At 39.2% G+C, this 19,530-nt stretch overlaps 1 protein-coding gene across 16 annotated transcripts in view; it reads left to right on the top strand.

Moving 5' to 3' along the window:
* Positions 1–19,530, top strand: part of HHAT (hedgehog acyltransferase) — a 607,669-nt gene that overhangs the window by 292,864 nt on the left and 295,275 nt on the right. Inside the window, exon 11 of one of the 16 annotated variants that reach the window (XM_072637871.1) lies at positions 4,770–5,616. The exons of the other annotated variants lie outside the window; for them this stretch is intronic. Coding sequence (XP_072493972.1) covers positions 4,770–4,845 — 76 coding nt within the window. The 3' untranslated portion in view covers positions 4,846–5,616. Of the gene's footprint in view, positions 1–4,769; positions 5,617–19,530 lie in introns of those variants that run through there. 16 annotated transcript variants of the gene reach the window in all.

The following is a 19,530-nucleotide window of genomic DNA, read 5'->3' as shown; positions in this document are numbered from 1 at the left end:
ATATCTAACTGTTGTTAGGCAGATTCACAGGCACTGAGTGAGAGAGGGACCTTAGGGGTAGTCAATTAGCAGTTGGCCTAGAGTGCAATACCTCCTTACCCCTCCAACCCTTATTGATCCTAAGAGCATTGTGATTAAGAAAGTTTACTAACAGTCCGTACTAGATTGGTTGAAGTTTGCCAGACTGATGATGATCAAGAGATCCTTGCTTTTATTGCCTGAATGGAACTGATTAAACCTGTTATTGGGTACATAACAGCTTCCTGGCACAGAGGCAGGTCAATTAATGATCAAACATAGAGCTCCTTCTCTCTACTGTGGCCTAGCAATATGCCCACCCTCTGTCAGGCTTTCAAGCCCTGCATGATTTGGGCCCACCCTGAGAAATCATCTTCATCTCCCTTTGTTCTTTAATGTATAACTTCCACCCTAGGCATGTACTCTCCACTGTAGTCTTATCCTCCCCTCCACACCAAGCTTATTGAGAACTCTATGCCTTTTTCTTCCTTCTTATCTAGATCTTAAGCTTCTTTAGGGCAGAAACTACACCTGACACTTCTTGGGCAACACACAATGTCTTTATGAAGGAGGGAAAGGATTTGTCGGTAACATAGAAACAGTAACTGAAGATGGGGAGAGCACAGTGACAACAAAGAGATGTTCATAACCCTATTGCTATTTCTTGTCACTACCCCTAATTCATAGGAATGATGGTTTTCCAAATTGAAATTTTAACTCGTTGTAACGGATGGGTATTTAGCCAAAGGGTTAGATAATTTTTGAGAAGCTGAACATTAGCCATGGCTCTTTATTTTAGTAATAACATTTTCATTAATAACTCAGAAACTGAGGGTTCACATGCATTCGATTGCATTAGATGTCCAGGGTAGAAATCTTCCTGTAAATTCTCTGCAAATTCACCACTGTGCATAATGAACATGCCAGCAGCAATCTAACCAAAAATTCATAGCCATCCTCTTGTGGCAGATGAAAGGAAAAGCTCTCCATTGTTCAGAATAATTCTGATGACTCTGCCCCATTTTAAGCAAGAGTCCAGATTTAGTAATTACATAGGAAACTCAAACTGTGCCCTCGGATTGGTATATTTAAAATAATCTTCCCTAGTAATCCCCAGGGAGAAGCAGCTGAGCTATTGGCTCCAGAGACCAGTCAACAGTGACTTTTAAAGTGATAAATGCTTTCTCCCCCCTTCATTATTCAAGATAGAACTTTATTATCATAAGGAACTGCTTAATCAAGCTGCCAGGAATACTCACAGTTATAAGAAATTTATTGGCACAATTCTTTTTTAATCCCAAGTCATAAAACCATTTAAAACTTTAAATGTCATAGCAACGTTAATGAGCAATTTATTGAGCGGTAAAACAAATTGGTTTATCAGTACTCAATCTGATTTGGAAAAATGGGTATTTTGGGTTTCTAAATGGACAAGCAGTAACTTAAAAAGAAAAAAAGAATGTTCCTGAAAAAATGTTTTCCATCCATTTGACTTCATAATCCATGACCAATAGTAAATACTTTTTTTTAAACTGTGATGTAGTTCCAGAACCATTATTGATGATCTTGAGGTTAGCTTTCTCTTCACTTTTATTCTGACTGATGACAGGGGGATCATTTTGTTTGTGCTGGTAAACTGAACTGAGAAGGGTAAGGTTGATGTGTAAAGGCAGCAGGTAGCAGCAGTATTAGTATACCGGGAAAGCCTGCCGTGCCTGAGTTCTTTTCCCAAGAAACCTTTCATCTTTTAGAGAATTTTGAGAAAAAGTCTGTGTCTTTCAGAATGACGAATGCCTTATTGAGCTTAGTTATAATATGTATGACTCATTTATTTAATTCATTTCCCTTCTTGGTATCTTTCTGGAACATCTCTCTTTGTGAAGTAGAGAGAACTGAGTGGGAGCCAGAGGACCCTAGTTGAAATCTAAGCACTTTTAATTACCATCTGTTTGACTTTGGCCTTCATTCTGCCTCTCTAGGCCTCGGTTCTTTATCTGTAAAGTGAAGGGATTGTGTTAGATGTCTACTGAGGTCCCTTCAAGGTCTACATCTAGAACTATTATTATTACATCTAGAACTGGTTAAATGGAACTGGGGTGCCAAGGATCTCCTAAAATTGAAGGAACACAGTCAGTGGTAACTTGAGGCAGTGGCAGAGATGAGATTTTCTCTAGGACCTTAAGGGTACTCTGCAGGAGGGGTGAAATGTAATACCTCTGGCCTTCAGACAGTGGGGGCTAGAGTACTTATACCCCAATACTGGTAGTGACATATTGTTTTGGCTTGAGGAGACAATGTACCCAACTATAGTTTAAGTTGTTTTAAGTGAATTTCAACTCTTCTGACCTGGCCAAGGATAGAAAACAAAGGCTAAAGAGAAAAAAAATGAAGTTGTCAAAAACAAATTAGAAATTATTCAACTTTCATTGAGGTTTTTAAATGATTTTTAAAATAGTGTCACTAATAAGTGTAATTAGTTTTAACTTGTCACTAGGTAACTTTATTGATTTTTTTTTTTGAGGCAGCTAGGTGGCTCATTGAATGGAGTGCTGGGTCTGAAGTCAAGAAGACCTGAATGCAAATTTGGCTTTAGATACTCACTAACTGTGTGACCCTGGGCAAGTCACTTAACTTTTGTTTACTTTAATCTAGTGGAGAAGGAAATGGCAAGCCCCTCCAGTTTCTTTGCCAAGAAAACCCCTTACAAGTCATGAAGAGTTGGCACGATTCTGAACTGAAAAATAACAGCAAGTTATTGACTTTTAAGTCCTGAATTTCATTTTTTCTTGCTTTATCAGTTCAATAGCAGAGAAGCCAACTAGGCTATGGATGGGTAGAGTCAGTTGTGTTTAGTGAATGTGTGTTAAGCCGATACTGTGAGCAATGTGCACTGGGGGTACAAAGACGTGTAGGGGTCTTCTGAAATCAGTCCTCTGAGGAAACAGTACATGTGTGACACACTTTGAGTTTAATCTGAATTATTGACATTTTATCTATCACTTTCTTAAGTCTAAACCTGGGGTCCCCCAAACTACCACCTGTTTCCATATGACTCGAGTTAAGAATGGTATTTTACATTTTAAAATAAATTTTTATTGTATTATAAAAATGTAAAAAAAAAGACATCTTTATCTCATCAGCCTTCATAAGACAGGCTTGGGACTGGATTTGGATGTGGGTGACAGTTTGCTGTCCCTTAGTCTAGGCAATCGACAAAACAATGAATCAAGTCTGATCCATAGTGTTTGCCAATTTCTGCCAATTTCCATTACACTGGAAATTTAACAAGTTGAGTCTACTGAGCAGTAAGAGCTGACTCCAGCACATACCTGCATAAGGGACGTAGTCCCTGCTCTTGAAAGATTTACAAACTAAAGAGCAGAAGGTCAAACATATAAACAATTAAGACAGATTTTCTTACTTTGTAATGGACACACGGCCAAAAATCATGAGGAAGATACCAGATGATGGGATATATTATCTTAGGCACTGCCGTAACTTTGATGCAGCTCAGCAAACAATAATTTTTTTCCATTTAATAGTATTTTATTTTTTTCCAATTACATGTAGTTTCCAACATTCACTTTTATAAGATTTTGAGTTCCCAATTTTTTTCTCCCTGCCCCCCAAGATGGTAAGCAACCTGATATAGGCTATACATGTACAATCATATTAAACATATTTCCATATTAGTCATGTTGTGAAAGAAGAACCAGAACAAAAGGGAAAATCCATGAGAAAGAAAAAGACAACAGAAAAAAAGAAAATAGTATGTTTTGATCTATATTCAGACTTCATAGTTCTTTCTCTGGATATGGATAGCAGTTTTCATCATGAGTCCTGTCTTAGATCATTATATTTCAGCAAACAATTATTTAGCACATATTATATGCAAAGCATGGAAATGTGCTCTGATTTGGCATGCAGTCCAGATTGGGGCAGGTAGCTATTGGTGTAAGGTTCAGAGTTGGAAGAAGTCTTGAGCTGGAAGTGTTCTTCTAGGTCATCAGTCCTATTTGCTCACTTAATGGATAAGCACACGGAAGCTCAGAAAGGTGAGCATGCTGAAACACAGACAAATGAGTCGACTTGTCCAAGGTCACATAGCAAGTTAAGGATCAAGCTTGGACCTCTAGCTAGAAACCTAATACTCTGTCAGTTGCCTAGTTACCTTTATGCTTTCTCTCTACTTTGGGTTTCAGATGAGTTTAAATATTTTTCCTTTTTTTTTTTTATTATCAACTTGACAATACTTAATAGTGCCTGGCACATAGGTACTTAATGCTTTTTGCCTGCCTGACAAACATTAACAATGAGGAACATTTCTGTATGTGAAAAACAGAAAAAGAGGCTTATAGATGAAACTGAACATTATGAATATCTTGTTTTTTTAAAGGGCACATTAAGTTTAGGCTTTTAATACTAATACTGCCCCTTTTGTCTGTGTTCCCTTCTAGATTTACTCTACCCTCTCTTGGTGGGGGAGGGGCTAGAGCATTGGAACTGGAATCAGGAACACAGACAGACACTAACTGTGTGACTCTGGGCAAGTCACTTAAACTCTTTCTCAGTTTCCTCATCTGTAAAATGGGGATAATGATTGCATCTACCTGCCAGTGTTATGAAGATAAAAATAAGATATTTGTAAAGTGCTTTGCAAATCTTAAAGAGCTATATACATACTAGATATTATTTGGTTTTTTTTCTATGTTTCATTGATATTCTTTTCTTTCTTCTACTTTTTTTCACAGTCATTCTTTGCACTCTCTTCCTACAACCTTCCCCCTCCTCCACCATGTCCTACCTTGTAGTAAGTATAGTAAATGAAAAAAAATGCATGCAGTAGCTCTGTCTGAAAGAGTATAGTCTACTACTTCTCTACCAAGAGCAAGGAAGCATGTATTTCATCATTCTTCTGGAACGAGGACTCATCTCTGCATTGATCGGATTTCTTAGATGTTAGGTGTGTTCCTCAGTCTCTACTTCATAAGTATAAGAACTACAGAATTCAGCTTTCTTGTGGGAAGTGGAAATAGATTCAAGCAAAAGAAAATCTGGTCTGGGAACGCTTTGCTACAGCCTTTAGACTTCCCCAATTCATGTAATTCCTCAGTTAGAAACATTGTTACAGAGAAGCTCCGATCTCTTGAGACAGAGAATGGACACCTAAAAACAATCTCTGCTTCCTGTTGTTATATAACTCTCTCATCGGTGGATGTGTCCCCAACAGGACTAAATTTCTGGTAGACGGTGAGCATGCCCCATATTTATTATATTTTTGTTGCATTCTTTCAGTTGTGTCCAACTCTCTGTGACCCCATTTGGTTGTTTTTTTGGCAGAGATACTGGAGTGGTTTGCCATTCCCTGCTTCAGTTTCTGTTATAGATAAGGAAACTGAGGCAAACAGGGTTAAGTGACTTGTCCAGGGTCACACAGCTAGTATCTTAGGCCGGATCTGAACTCAAGTCTTCCTGATTCCAGTATCAGAGCTCTATGTACTGCACTACCTACTCTTTATACAGTAGTATATGGTATAACCAGCACTCAGTGTGCTCAATTTGTGTTTGCTGTATAGCTACACAGATCTGTTTCTACATGTACATATATTGTATGTGATATATATTATACACAACACAAATATACATGTATGTATATGTATTAATGTGCACATTATATTATATATGCATGTAGGTATATGCACAGTATACACATGCATTATGTAATACATGTACTGCATGTACACACGTGCACATACATGTGTGCTATGCATACATGCACATAAATGTATATCATATGTATGCATGTGCTTATATGTCTATGTGTAAAAGTGTTCTTATATAACATCCACATATATCTATATGTGTATGCTTAATAGAAGGTATGGCAGGTACCATGCAATATCATACATGTATGTATACTTGCGTGTGTATGTACATGCATATATGTATGTATACATGCATATGTGTATGAAGATAGCATATGGCAATGGATAGAGAGTTAGTCTCAGAGTCAGAATGACCTGGGTTTAAGTCTGTTTGGCCTTGAGACCGATGGGCTACCCGAGTCTTACCTTACCTGTCGCAGGTCTTGGGTGGCCAAACTGGATAAACGTATTGAGAGAAGAGACTTTCCAGAGTCTAACAAGGGTTAGGCTTTATTCAGGGTCTTGGTTACATGTGCAGGGTGAATTCTTCCTCAGGAGAGAGGAATCCTCCTCCTCCTAAGGAGGCAAAGATCGTACAGCAAGAGAATGGGAGTGGGAGAGGGGAGGGACCTTCTGCCTTCTAAGGGCCCCTCAGCACGAAGAGCGCCTTCAGGCTTTCCTGACCCTACTTAAGTTCTCCTGCCGCATACTTTGCACCTGAATACTGTGCCTGCTCTCAGCCTTTAGCTAGTCAACAACAGGTGTGCTCAGACCATGGGTTAATCTCAAGGGTGGGATGCTCTCCCCAGCAAGTTTCCCACGGAGAAGAGGCGGAAATGCACGAGATAGCCCGTGTCTCACGCCTCAATTCCCAGCTGTTCCCTGGGGGGCCTCATGAGAACTCTGAGGTTTTAGAAGTCCTCACCTTTACCTGCCTGAGACTGTCCACATGAAACAGAGCTTACACCCCCAACATAAGTCTTATCTCTGAGATGCACCATGGGACCCTGATTAAGTCACGAAACTTCTCTAAGACCCTGAGTTGCTGAGTGACATTATAGAAGGTATTTCCATTTATTGTCACTGAGGAGTTTCTCACACCAATGAAATTATAAATCTGCCACTCCCCATTTTATATATGTGTGTGTGTGTGTGTGAGTGAATGAAATCTTGAATGTACATGTTACAGATGGATAATTTTTTGGCCCCTGAATCTTTTAACATTGTTATTATTGAGTTCCAAATTTTTTCCCTCCCTCATCACCCCTTCCCTAAGACAGTAAGCACTTTGATATAGGTTATGTATATGCAATCATGTAAAACATATTTTCATATTAGTCATGTTGTGAAAGAAGACACAGGCCAAAAGAAAAGAACCATGAAAAAAATAAAGTGAAAAATATAGTGTGCATCTTTGTACATTAAGACTTCATCAGCTCTTTCTGTGGAGGTGAATAACATTTTCCATCAAGACTTTTGGAATTGTCTTGGATTTTGTATTTCTGAGAAGAACTAAGTCAATCATAGTCGATCATCCCATAACGTTGCTGTTACTAGGTACAATGTTCTCCTGGTTCTGCTCCATTCATGGAGCATCAGTTCATGTAAAATCTTTCCAAGTTTTTCTGAAATCTGCCTGCTCATCATTTCTTAAAGTGTAATAGTATTCCATTACATTCATATACTACAACTTGTACGGCCATTCCCCAATTGATGGACATCCTCTCCATTTCCAATTCTTTGCCCGTACAAAAGGAGCTGCTATAAATATTTCTTGCGTGTGTCTGTTCTTTTCTCTTTTTTATGATCTCTTTGGGAAACAGAGTCAATGGCCCCATAGTCAATCAGTTAATCAATAAGAAGGAGGTAAGGGACTGGGAGTCCCAGAACAAGGTTTTGAGGCAAGTGTGAGCAGAGTTTGCCAGTGATGGGTTTCTGGGGCTTCAAAGAGTCTAGCAAGAAGGTCTTCCAGAGTTCCTGTGGCCCCCAAATTTATCATATGCATAAGGATGTGTCTAACAGGGGCTGCTAGCAGTTGTGATGAGCCTCTTTTCCATTCTGATGCTGTCTTTCAGCTGAGATAGCAATAGGAAGATCCAGAACCTCTGGGTTGGTATTCCTCAAATGACCTTATACTATGGATATAAAATAATAATCCTGATAGGACTGAGGGCAGAAGTACCCAGCAAAACCTCTCTGTGCCAGAACAATGTGGCTCCTAGGGTTCTGGTATTCCTGGACAACCTTGCTGTGCATCTCTGTATTTATTCTCCTGTGTTTAGTATGCTCTATGGGAAATCTTTTGCACCAGACAGTGCTGCATATTGCCATAGGTCTTGGACATAGAACATACTGAGGATTGGGCGATGGGGACTCCATGTCATTGTGTCAATGACATCTGGGTCCTAGGTAACAGCTTTGGAGGCTTCTTTCCCCTCTTTTCAACAGAGGTACCTGCCATTCAAAGGTTATGGAACCCTGCTAGGACAGATTAAAAGAGTTTAAACTGTATTATATGAGCACCAAGTGTGTAAGTATAACACTATTAGCCACAGTCCCCCTTATGCCACTGCTTATCTTCTCTTTTCTTTCCCATCCTCTCTTCCTGAGTGCAAGGTTCCACCCTCTTCTGTCTTGAGACTTAGGCATGTGACTCTGCTTTATTTCTCTATAGCTCCCCTCCCCACTTCTCTTTGTGTCTGACATATTACTAAAAATGTCTCTGAAATTGTTTTTTTCCTCAGATAAAATATTTGTCATTTGAATCTGTATTTTTATTGAAAAATTTTCTTCTGCAGCAGGCTCCATTTCTGTACTCACACATCATTAGGGCATTGTGGACCCTGGCCAGTTCAAGGACTGTCAAACTTAGGAGGCTAAGCAGTGTGTTAGGAGAGAGAAACAGCAAGCATTTGTAGTTATTTTCCTGACAAGTACTTTCAAAGGGTGATTGTCTAATCCTCAGAAACATGCATTTTAAAGAAGGAAATACTTGCTTTTGTGGATAAATGTGGCTGTTCTTTATTGCCTACTGTGAGTGTATCACCTTAAGCCTTACCACCCCCACAGTGTTTTGAATGCAAACAAAGCCAGATCAGTGAAGAGTTTTATGACCACATCTCAACAAGCAAATTGAAGTTTTATGATTTTCCAGATAATTTCTGGGGATAGTCAGGATCCCTTTATCCTAAATTGCCTGGGTTGGAGTTTTCTGTTATGAAATTTTCGGAAGTGGAGCTGTTGTAAGTCAAGCCCATCTTGAATTGGGCTTTAAACTCTTAGGAGTTGGTTCACAAGGATTTATTAAGTACCCAGGCTCTGTGCAAAGAGCTGGAGATACAAAGAAAGACAAAAATAATCCCTGCCTTCAGGGAGCTCAAAGTCAGAGATGGAGATGAAGATTAGCATTCTTAGTATAGGGAAAACCAGTGAAAATGCACAGAATCTGGAGCTAGAATGCCTTGTGTGAGAAATAAGGACTGCAGTGTCGTTGGCTATAAGAGTATGAGAAATGGGGGAAGAGGGAGGAAGAAAGGTGTAAGAAGGCTGTCCATATTATAAAAGCTTTTGAATATCAAACAGAGGACTTTATACTTTAGATTTTGGAGGTGATAAGGATCTGTTGGAGTTAATTGATATGAATTTGGGAATCAGAAATTCTGGATTTTGGTTCCCCGCTCTGAACATCAGTTTCTTCATCTGTAAAATGGGTATAATACTTATTCTACCAATTTAGGGTTGCAGTGAGGAAGGTTCTTGGTAAACCTTAAAACACTCTATAAATGATAGTTGTTATTGTCCCAGAGAGGAGATTTAATTTCAGTTGGCTCTTTCCTCATTGAAAAATTACATCCTTTGACTATCAGTAAGCATTTCTTAAGTACCTACTGTGTGCTAGAGGTTGAAGTTGCTAGCACATTGTGGGACCCTAATTATCCCACCCACTCCCATTATTAGTTGTGTTTCTAATAATGGGAGTAAGCAGGCTTATTCTGCACCATTCATAGTTTTTATGAAGTTTCCTTTGTGAACAAGGTATGTAACCATTAAACATTGTTTCCTAGAGACAGGAGAAAGAACTGAAATCAGAAGACCTGAGCTTAAGTTCTAGCTCCATTCCTTATCAGTTGTGTGATTCTGGGCAAGTAATTCAAGTTCTTTGAGCCTCACTTGCCTCATCTGCAAAATGGGTATAATATAGCTTCCATGGCTCCCTTTCAGTGTAGCTGACTGGACTTGAGGTCAGATAGGACTTCTCTTTAGTCCCTGTTTCTGACTCTGCCAGCTCTGTGCCTGCTGGCTAGTCATTTAACTTCTTTCAACTCTCTGATATCATTACTAGATGGTGGATGAAGTTCCCATACTGATAAAACATTGAAGTGGCCTACCTTGCAGTATTACAGTAAAAACATTTTTTAAACTTTAAAGCTTTACAAGAACCACTTTTGTTAGGAAATCATGTTGCTTGCCACAACGTGCTATATAAATATGTTATTGCTGAGTTGTTGTCAGTCATATCTAATTCTTCATGACCCCATAGGTCATAGCAGAGATACTAGAGTGGTTTGCCATTTTCTTTTCCTGTTCATTTTACAAGTGGGGAAACTGAGGCAAACAGGGTTATTAAGTGACTTGTCCAGGGTCACACACCTAGCAAGTATCTGAGGCTGGATTTGAACTCAGGTCTTCCTAACTCTAGGTCCAGCACTCTATCCATTAAGCCACTTACCTGCCCATATAAATATTAACTATGGCTATTATTATTAGAATTGTGCAGGGAACAGTAAGAATATTAATATGATCTTTATTATTGTTATTATTCCCTGTGTAAGACTAATTGGACTCAGACCCTGCCCTTAATCAGCCTTATGTGCTTACTTCAGATCTCTCTGGTCACAGCCTTCATTGAGTGGTGAAGGCAGGTAGGAGAGACAGCAATGGTGCTGATTGGTTACCCCCTGAAAGGCCATGAGAATTTTTTCTGCCACTTGGTTAGTTGTCTCATTAGTATGTGTGTATGGACTGCAATCAGATAAGGGCTAGGAATCTTTATTAAACCATGTAAGGGAAAGTGGGCCAGCTGAGACTGATTAGTATTGATTGGAATTTCTTCCCACTAATAAATGTACTTATTAAGAGTGATGTTTTGGATCCCTGTTTTGATGGGAGAAGTCATCTTATTTGTCTCCCTTTAAAAAAAAAAAAAGGAAATTTTAATTTCAGAAAGCTTTCTGATCATTACCACTTGGACAAGAAACTGTGTTTGTTCAGCTTTGTCTACAGCTAATTCTACAATAAAGCAGTGCTGCATAGTAGACAGAGTTCTGGACTTGGCATTGGAAAGTCTTGGGTTTGAATCCTATCCCTGGCACTTAGTAGCTGTGTGGCCTTAAAGTCACCTAACTTTGCTTAGCCTCATTTTTTCTTTTCTGTAAAATGGATATAATATGTCCAATACTGCAATAAAACTATATCTAACACTGACCTCATGGGGCTAATGTGAAATTCAAATGTATAAGGGAATTAGTTTTTGAACAATCCCTATCATCAACTCAGAAAGGCCATAAGGTAATCACAAGGTGTTAATGGAGTCACATTTGGTGACCCCTTTATGAAGTGGGAACATGTTCCTCTGACTTAATTAAAATGGAGCAATCTAATTAGATGACCAAAGTTTGGACACATACATAGCAAAGCTCTGGAGAGAGTTCCTGAGGCAGATAGGAAGGAAAATTTTGCATCTACCACACATCAAAGTGGGGCGGGGGATGGGAGTTTCTTTTCTCTCTTCCACACCCAGTTCACCATGTTGCTTGGACCTAGGAGGTTCTTGAGCAGTAGGAGACACATTTTCCTACTACATAAGTAGGAGAATTTGCCAGTTGGAAAAAATTTAACCTATAATTGGGCTCTATTCAGATAGCTCCCATTAACTTATTTTATCTTCAAGGCTATGGTGTACAAGTCCAAACCTGTTTTTTCAGCTCCCACCTCCATATTTTTCAATGAGTAAGCAACAGACTTTATGATTATCCTGTGAAGTGTCACCGCTCTGTGAATTCTCCTTTGTCTAGTAAGTGAAGGCCACTATCTAGTCAAAGCCAGATGTCCAGGCATTTGAATGGGGACAGGTAGATGGAGTTTTCTAAAGGATATTAGGGTACTTTTCTGGTGAGTTCCTAAGGGGGTAAACAGTTTTTCTTTTCTAGCAACAAATGACCTGAGCTCATGAACATACTCTCCAGTGGCCTGGTCTCCTGAAGATCAGGCCCAGGCAAGAAGAAAGAAAGTAATTCCTATTCCAGAGTAGGAATTAGGGAAGCCCTATTACCAGGAACTAACCATGGGCCTTTAGTCCTGTGGCAGTTACAGGTGAATAACTTAAGGGAATTCAGGGTTTCCTGAGTCTATAAGAATTATAGAAAGAAAGAATAGAGATGATGAGGTCCCCAGATATGAGGCCACGAAATTTATTTTAGAAAACTACATTAGGAACCCAAAATAATACTTGTTGTGTTCATTCTCTGTTTTCGAAGAAGACCATGTCATCAGATAAATGATGACATGACTTGCACTTGACTTCATTTTGAGGGAGGCAGGGCAGTGTAAAGTCATCAGCTTCACTTTCTCCTCCTGAGCCATCTGGATCCAGGGACCAGATATTTATCAGGATGACTGGAGATGGCCCAGGATGCAATGGGAGACCTTGGTCTTTTTAGGCTAGGCCTTTTGACATACTCATTTTGAGGGAGGTGGTGCCCATTGACTGAATAGGCCTCTTTAAGAAGAGTCAGGGAATGGCCCCTTTAATGAACAAAAGAAAAACAAATAGCTAAATCAAACTGGGAGGCAAAGAAAAACTTATTATTAATAGTCACTCTAAGTCAGCCATTAAGTGGAGCTTGCACAGGGACCTACTGTTGTCTAACCTATGGGCTTCAGGAAGGAAGGAAGGAAGGAGGGAGGAGGGGAGGGAGGAAGGAAGGAAGGAAGGAAGGAAGGAAGGAAGGAAGGAAGGAAGGAAGGAAGGAAGGAAAGAGGAAGAAATGATATCTAGCCAGTAAACCCCAAAAGAAGGGGAGAGGAAGACAGAAGGGAGAGAGAGCTGGGCCCCCACTTAAGCAGCTTGATTGCTCACAGGTTGTGTTCATCCTTTGATTTCGAAGAAGACATAACATCAGAGAAATGATAACATGACTTGCACTTGACTTCGTTTTGCACAGCTCTGATACTTAGCACAGAAACCAAGGAGGTATTTGTCTTAAATGTCACTTGTTTGCCACCTGCCAAGAGCCAGGTTTGGCTCTTATCTGTCTCTTTGTAGGCCTGAGTTGTTTGTAGTGGCATATTGATTTTAGATGGAATGTCGGGTAGTAGAAGGAATTGGAAAGGGAAAAAATTACACGTTTCTCAAAGGTAGAAGATGTATTGCTGAATTAATTTTTATCCTGTGCATTTCAGGAAATTTTAAGAGGTCATAGATTGAATGACTTTGGGCAGTTTATAAATTATAGAATATTAAAAACAGAAGAGGTGAACCTTATTGATAATCTAGAAGTTTTCAAAAGGTTAGCCAGGGGTTTTGCTAGATGTGATGTTAATTGTATAGAACTTACACTTTCCATCACATGCCCATGTGCTGTTCCCTTTACTGCTCTATAGTCTGTGATTTTACATAGCAAAGAATATAAGTATGTTAGGAGCAAAGAAAGTTGGAGAACCACTTCTCTCATTCTTCCATTTTTAATAGGTAAGGAAACTATGACCCAAAAAGGTCAAGGTCAAGAACCCAGGTCTCATGAACCCTAGTCAGGGCTCTTTTCAATGTATTATATGGCCTTTTTTTTTCTTTCTTTTGTACATTCATCTTCCCTTTCTCCTCCCTTTTCCTTCCTCACCTTTGGTTTTTGCTTTCTGCCTGTCACTTTGGATAGATTTGTGCTACTGAATTCTCACTGTGAATAATTAGGGTTTCTGGACTTAGTCATTTGCTGCAAAGTACTGTCAGCACTGTCTTGGTCTCAGAGCTGAAACAGCTGCTCACCAAAGCCACTTGGCAAATGTTGGAAGACTATTGTTACACACAAATAGCAAACTGGAGTAGCACAAGAGATCAAACAGACCACTCGGGTTCCACTGAAAACTCCCTTTGTTCTTGCAAGGCCATAGTCATATAAGTCAGCCTGTTGGTCAGTCAAGAAGCATTAGTTAAGCACTTAATATGTATATACCAAGCACTATGCTAAGCTTTGGGGATATAAAGAAAAGCATAAACACAGTCTCTTTTCTCAAAGAGTGTCTCTTCTAGTGATGGCGATATGTAAATAGCTAAGAATATCATATATACACACATAAGCATATGTATATATTTATATACATATATAAATGCACATACATACATCCATAGAGTAGATAAAGGTCATCTGAAAGGAGAAGGTATTGGTACCTGGAAATGCCTCCTATTAAAGGTGAGATTTGAACTGATTCTTGAAGGAAGCCAGGGAAACTGAAAGTTGAGGATGAGGGGGCAAATCTCCCCAGACAGAGGGTGTACAACTATTGCAAAGGGAAAGAATATGAATGTGGAGTGTTATATTTAAGGAACCAAAAGTAGACTAGAGTATATGGAGGGGAGTTAGGTGTAAGAAGCCTAGAATGGTAGGAAACGGCTGAGTTATGAGGAATTTCAAGTGCCAAAAGGCTTTTTATTTGATCCTAGAAGTAACTGGGAGATATTGGATTTGATTTAGAACAGAGGTGATGGAGCCAGACCTATATTTTAGAAAAATCACATTAACAGCTTAATGGAAGATGTATTTAAGTGGAGAGAGCCTTGTGGTGCTGAGACCAGCTAGAAGGCTATTGTGGGAATCTAGATGAAAGGTGATGAGAGGCTAGAGCTGTAACTGTATGAATGGAGAGAAGGGGACAATCATAAGATGCCATGAAGGGAGAAATGACAAGGTTTGGTGATGGGTTGAATATTTTGGATGTGTGAATGAGTCAGGAATGATATAGAGATTGTGAGCCTGGGTAGGGTTACTGCTGTCCTCAACAATAATAGTAAAGTTCAAAATGGGGGGAAGGCTGGGAAGGGTTGGGTGGGGGAAAATATGATGAATTCTATTTTGGACATGTTGAGTTTGAGACACATACTTTGAGATGTCCGATGGACAAATGGAGATGTGTGACTATAGCTCAGCACAGAGACTAGGGATGGTTATGTAAGTCTATGAATAATCTTTATAGAGATCATAGCTGAACCTATGGGAGCTGATGAGATCACCAAATAAGAAAACACAGAGTGAAAAGGGAAGGGAGCCCTACATAAAGCCTTAGGAGATATCTATGGTTAGTTAGTGTGATATGGATGAAGAACCAGAAAAGCAAGATAAGAAGGAATGATTAGAAAGAAAAGAGAATTGAAAGACAGCAGTAATAGAAGAACCCAGAGAGGAGGGAGTGTCTAGAAGAAGATAAGTAATGACCAGTGCTGCAGAGAGGGCAAGGAGGATCACAGTTAATAATTTTATTGCCATCTCCGCAGAGTAAACTAAATAACAACATTCTCTTAGTTTCACTAGGGGAGGATGGAGATAATTCCTCACTGGATGGATATAGGAGCTAAAAGCCATATTTGTGTAATACTTTAAGAATTGTCAGAATGTTTTTCTTACCGCAATCCTGTGAGATAGATATAACATAGATTATCATTTTCATTTTGCAGATGAGAAAGCTCAGTGTCTTCTCATTCATAGTACTATTGATGTGGAGCTTCATGGAGCTTTAGGGAGACCATCTTTTCTTGTACCTCATTTCAGGCATGAGGAAACTAAGGATCAAAGGGATTTCAACAAAGACCCATAGGTAATAAGTGGCAGAACAAAATTTGAACCAGGTCCTTTGATCCCAAATTCAAAACACTTTGCACTACTTTTTATGTTATTGTTCCTAGTTTTTTTTTTTTCCCTTCAATTTTTGAGCAGTACAAACCATAAACACTTAGAAGGGTCAAGGCTGGATGGGACTTTAGAGAGCATCTAGTTCCTCCCTATTATTGTGGAGATGAGGAAACTGAGACCCAGAGATTGGAAGTGATGTGCTCAATGTCATGAAAAAAATTAGGAGCAGAGCTAAGCCCAGAATTCCTGATTCCTAATCCCCTGTTCTTTCTGTTATTATAGCTGACTCTGAAGTAGGAGCAGATGCACTCTCATCTATTGTGCAATTCCCCTCAAAACTAGCTCATTGTTTTAAAAGGAAATGCAGGATAGTTTCCAAGAATTCAACATAGTACCAACTTCAAGTCAAGGCAAGTCAACATTAAACTGAACAATCATTTATTAATCATCTATTATATGCTAGGCACTGAGACTACAGTGCTTAGAAGGGCAAAATGATAAGTCTCTGTTCTAAAGGAGTGTGCAGTCAAATGAGAGACCACTATGTACCAATAAGATTTCTACAGGATAAATGAGATAATCAACTGAGGGAAGGCACTAACAATAAGGGGGATCAGAAAAGACTTCCTGGAGGGGGTGGAGCTAAGATGGTGGAGTAGAAAAACGGACTTGCTGTAGCTCTTCCCCATATCCCATAAAATACCTGTAAAAATGACTCTAAACACATTCTAGGGGAGCAGAAGCCCACAAAACGACAGAATGAAAGATAGTTACAGCCTGGAAGACCAACAGGAAAGGTCTGTCACACCAGGCTCAGAGCAGAGTGCAGCCCAGCCTTGGCCATGTGGCAGGACTGGAGCAGGCCTCAGGGCACGGAATCAAGGGTAGCATCTATGGTTCCCAGATTTCTCAACCCACAAATGGCAAAGGCAGCTTCACAGGTCAGTGAGAAAGCTCTTTCACCTTGGTGAAAAGGGAGCAGGTTCCTGCCCCAACTCCAGCCCCAGGGCAGCAGCAGTCACTGTGGCAGCAGCATCCATTTTTGGAGCCCTCCACCTAAAGACCCTGGGGGAATTGAGGAGGAGCACTGTCTTGGTGGAGCTGGTGGAGTCTCTGGAGGGGGAATCCTACTCTCACATCCTGGGTGGAAAAGCTTCTGGTTGCTCCTAGACCAGAGTGCAGGACAGGAGAGGAGTAAACCCCTCTCCCTTGATTGTTTCACCTTGGACGAATTGAGAACTTATAGGTCCCTAAACCCTCCACTTGACAAAGGACTCAAAAGTCAAGTAACTGGCTGGGAAAATGCCCAAAAAGGTGGAAAAAGAAGACTATAGATGGTTACTTTCTTGGTGAAAAGATATTTTCTTCCATCCTTTCAAATGAGGAAGAACAAAACATACCATCAGAGGAAGACATCAAAGTCAAGGCTTATATATCCAAAGCCTCTAAAAAAAATTTGCAATGGTCTCAGGCCATGGAAGAACTCAAAAACGATTTTGAAAATCAAGTAAGAGAGGTGGAGGAAAAATTGGGAAGAGAAATGAGAGTGATGCAAGAAAATCATGAAAAACGAGTTAACAGCTTGCTAAAGAAGACCCAGAAAAATGCTGAAGAAAATAACACCTTTAAAAGTAGACTAACCCAAATGGCAAAAGAGGTCCAAAAAGCCAATAAGGAGAAGAATGTTTTAAAAAGCAGAATTATCCAAATGGAAAAGGAGGTTCAAAAGCCCAATGAAGAAAATAGTTCTTTAAAAATTAGAATGGAGGAGCTGGAAGCTAATGACTTTATGAGAAACCAAGAAATTACAAAACAAAACCAAAAGAATGAAAAAATAGAAAACAATGTGCAATATTTCGTTGGAAAAACAACTGACCTAGAAAATAGATCCAGGAAAGATATTTTAAAAAGTATTGGTCTACCTGAAAACAATGATCAAAAAAAGAGCCTAGACATCATCTTCCAAGAAATTATTGAAGAAAACTTCCCTGATATTCTAGAACCAGAGGTTAAAATAGAATTGGAAAGAATTCACTGATCACCTCCTGAAAGAGACCCTCAAAAGGAAAACTCCTAGGAATCTTTTAGCCAAATCCAGAGTTCTCAGGTCAAGCAGCCAAAAGAAACAATTCAAATATCATGGAAATACAATCAGGATAACACATGATTTAGCAGCTTCTACACTAAGGGATCAAAGGTCTTAGAATATGATATTCCAGAGGTCAAAGGAGCTAGGAATAAAACCAAAAATTATCTACCCAGCAAAACTGAGTATAATACTTCAGGGGAAAAAGTGAAATTTCAATGAAATAGAGGACTTCCAAGCATTCTTGTTGAAAAGACCAGAGCTAAATAGAAAATTTGACTTTCAAATACAAGAAGCAAGAGAAACATGGAAAAATAAACAGGAGAAAGAAACCATAAGGAACTCATTAAAGTTGAACTGTTTACATTCCTACATGGTAAGATGTTATTTATAACTGGAGACCTTTTTCAGTATTAGGGTATTTAGAGGGAATATATATATATATTCATATATATATATATTCCCTCTAAATACCCTAATACTGAAATATATATATGTATATATATATGCATATATATGTAGGTATGTATGGGTATGTATGTATGTGTATATTATATATCTGTAGGTATGTATATGTACATATGTGTATGTGTATATATGTACACATATATGTATGTGAATATGTATGTATAGGACACATGGTGAGCTGAATATGAAGGGAGAATACCTAAAAAAATAAAATTTACTGTTGAATGGAATGTACTAGGAGTAAGAGAAAGGGAGAGGTAGAATGTAGCAAATCATCTCACATACAAGAGGGAAGAAAGAGCTTCTACAATGGAGGAGAAGGGGGGGAGATGAAAGGAAATAATTGAGCCTTACTCTCATGGGATTTGGCTTAAGGAGGGAATAACATACACTCAATTGGATATGGAAATCTATTTTACCCTACATGAAGGCAAGGGGGATGGGGATAGGAGAGGGAAGATAAGACAAAGGACAACAAATTGGGGAAAGGGATAATCAGAAGCAAAGATTATTGTGGGAGGACAGGTCAAGGGAGAGAATGGAATAAGTGAAGGGCAGGATAGGACAGAGGGAAATGTGATTAGTCTTTTACAACATGACTATTATGGAAGTACTTTGCATTGTTACACAGATATGACCTCTGTTGAATTGATTATTTTCTCAATGAGGATGGGTGAGGAGAGAGGGAGAGAATATGAAAATCAAAGCTCTAAGCATGAATTTTAAAAGTTGTTTTAGCATGCAACTGGAAATTAAGCTATACAAGCAATGGAAGTGGGTGTTAAGAACTGAAAAATAAATAGATTATATATTCAAAAAGAAAAAAAACTTCCTGGAAAAAAGTGGGATTTTTAACTGGAATTTGAAGGAAGCCACAGAAGCTAGAAGTTAGGGATGAGGAAGAAGAGAATTCTAGGCATGAGGAACAGCCAAGGAAAGTGGATAGAGTTGGGTGATGTTGTGGTATATGTGAGAAATAACAAAAAGGTTGCGGTCACTGGGTTGAAGAGTGCATGGTGTGAGTGAGAAAGCTATAAGAAGTCTGAAAACGCAGGAGAGTGCCAGATTATGAAAGGCTTTGAATGACAGAGTGTGTTCTATTTGCTCCTGGAGGTAGTATGGCACCAGTAGTGTGGTTGCACCTGTACTGTCATTGGGAAAAAGAACAGAGGATGGATTGAGGCCAAAGATTAACAAGGGATTTTAAAGTGTCAATAGAAGGTTATAGAAAGAGAAATTTCATGCATGAAAAACAAGGAATGTGAAGGCTTAGTAGTAACAAACACTTGTGATTAGAAACACAGATTCTTAAGGATATAAGGGTCCCCTCTGGAGATAATCTAGTGCATCTGCTTGCTTCCAGATAGGACTCTACTAAGGCTATTTCACACTGATTCCAGTCTAGCCTAAT

Source organism: Notamacropus eugenii, chromosome 2 (genome assembly GCF_028372415.1).
Source record: "Notamacropus eugenii isolate mMacEug1 chromosome 2, mMacEug1.pri_v2, whole genome shotgun sequence".
NCBI classification, from domain to species: domain Eukaryota; kingdom Metazoa; phylum Chordata; class Mammalia; order Diprotodontia; family Macropodidae; genus Notamacropus; species Notamacropus eugenii.
This window is presented reverse-complemented; position numbering and strand designations above follow the sequence as displayed.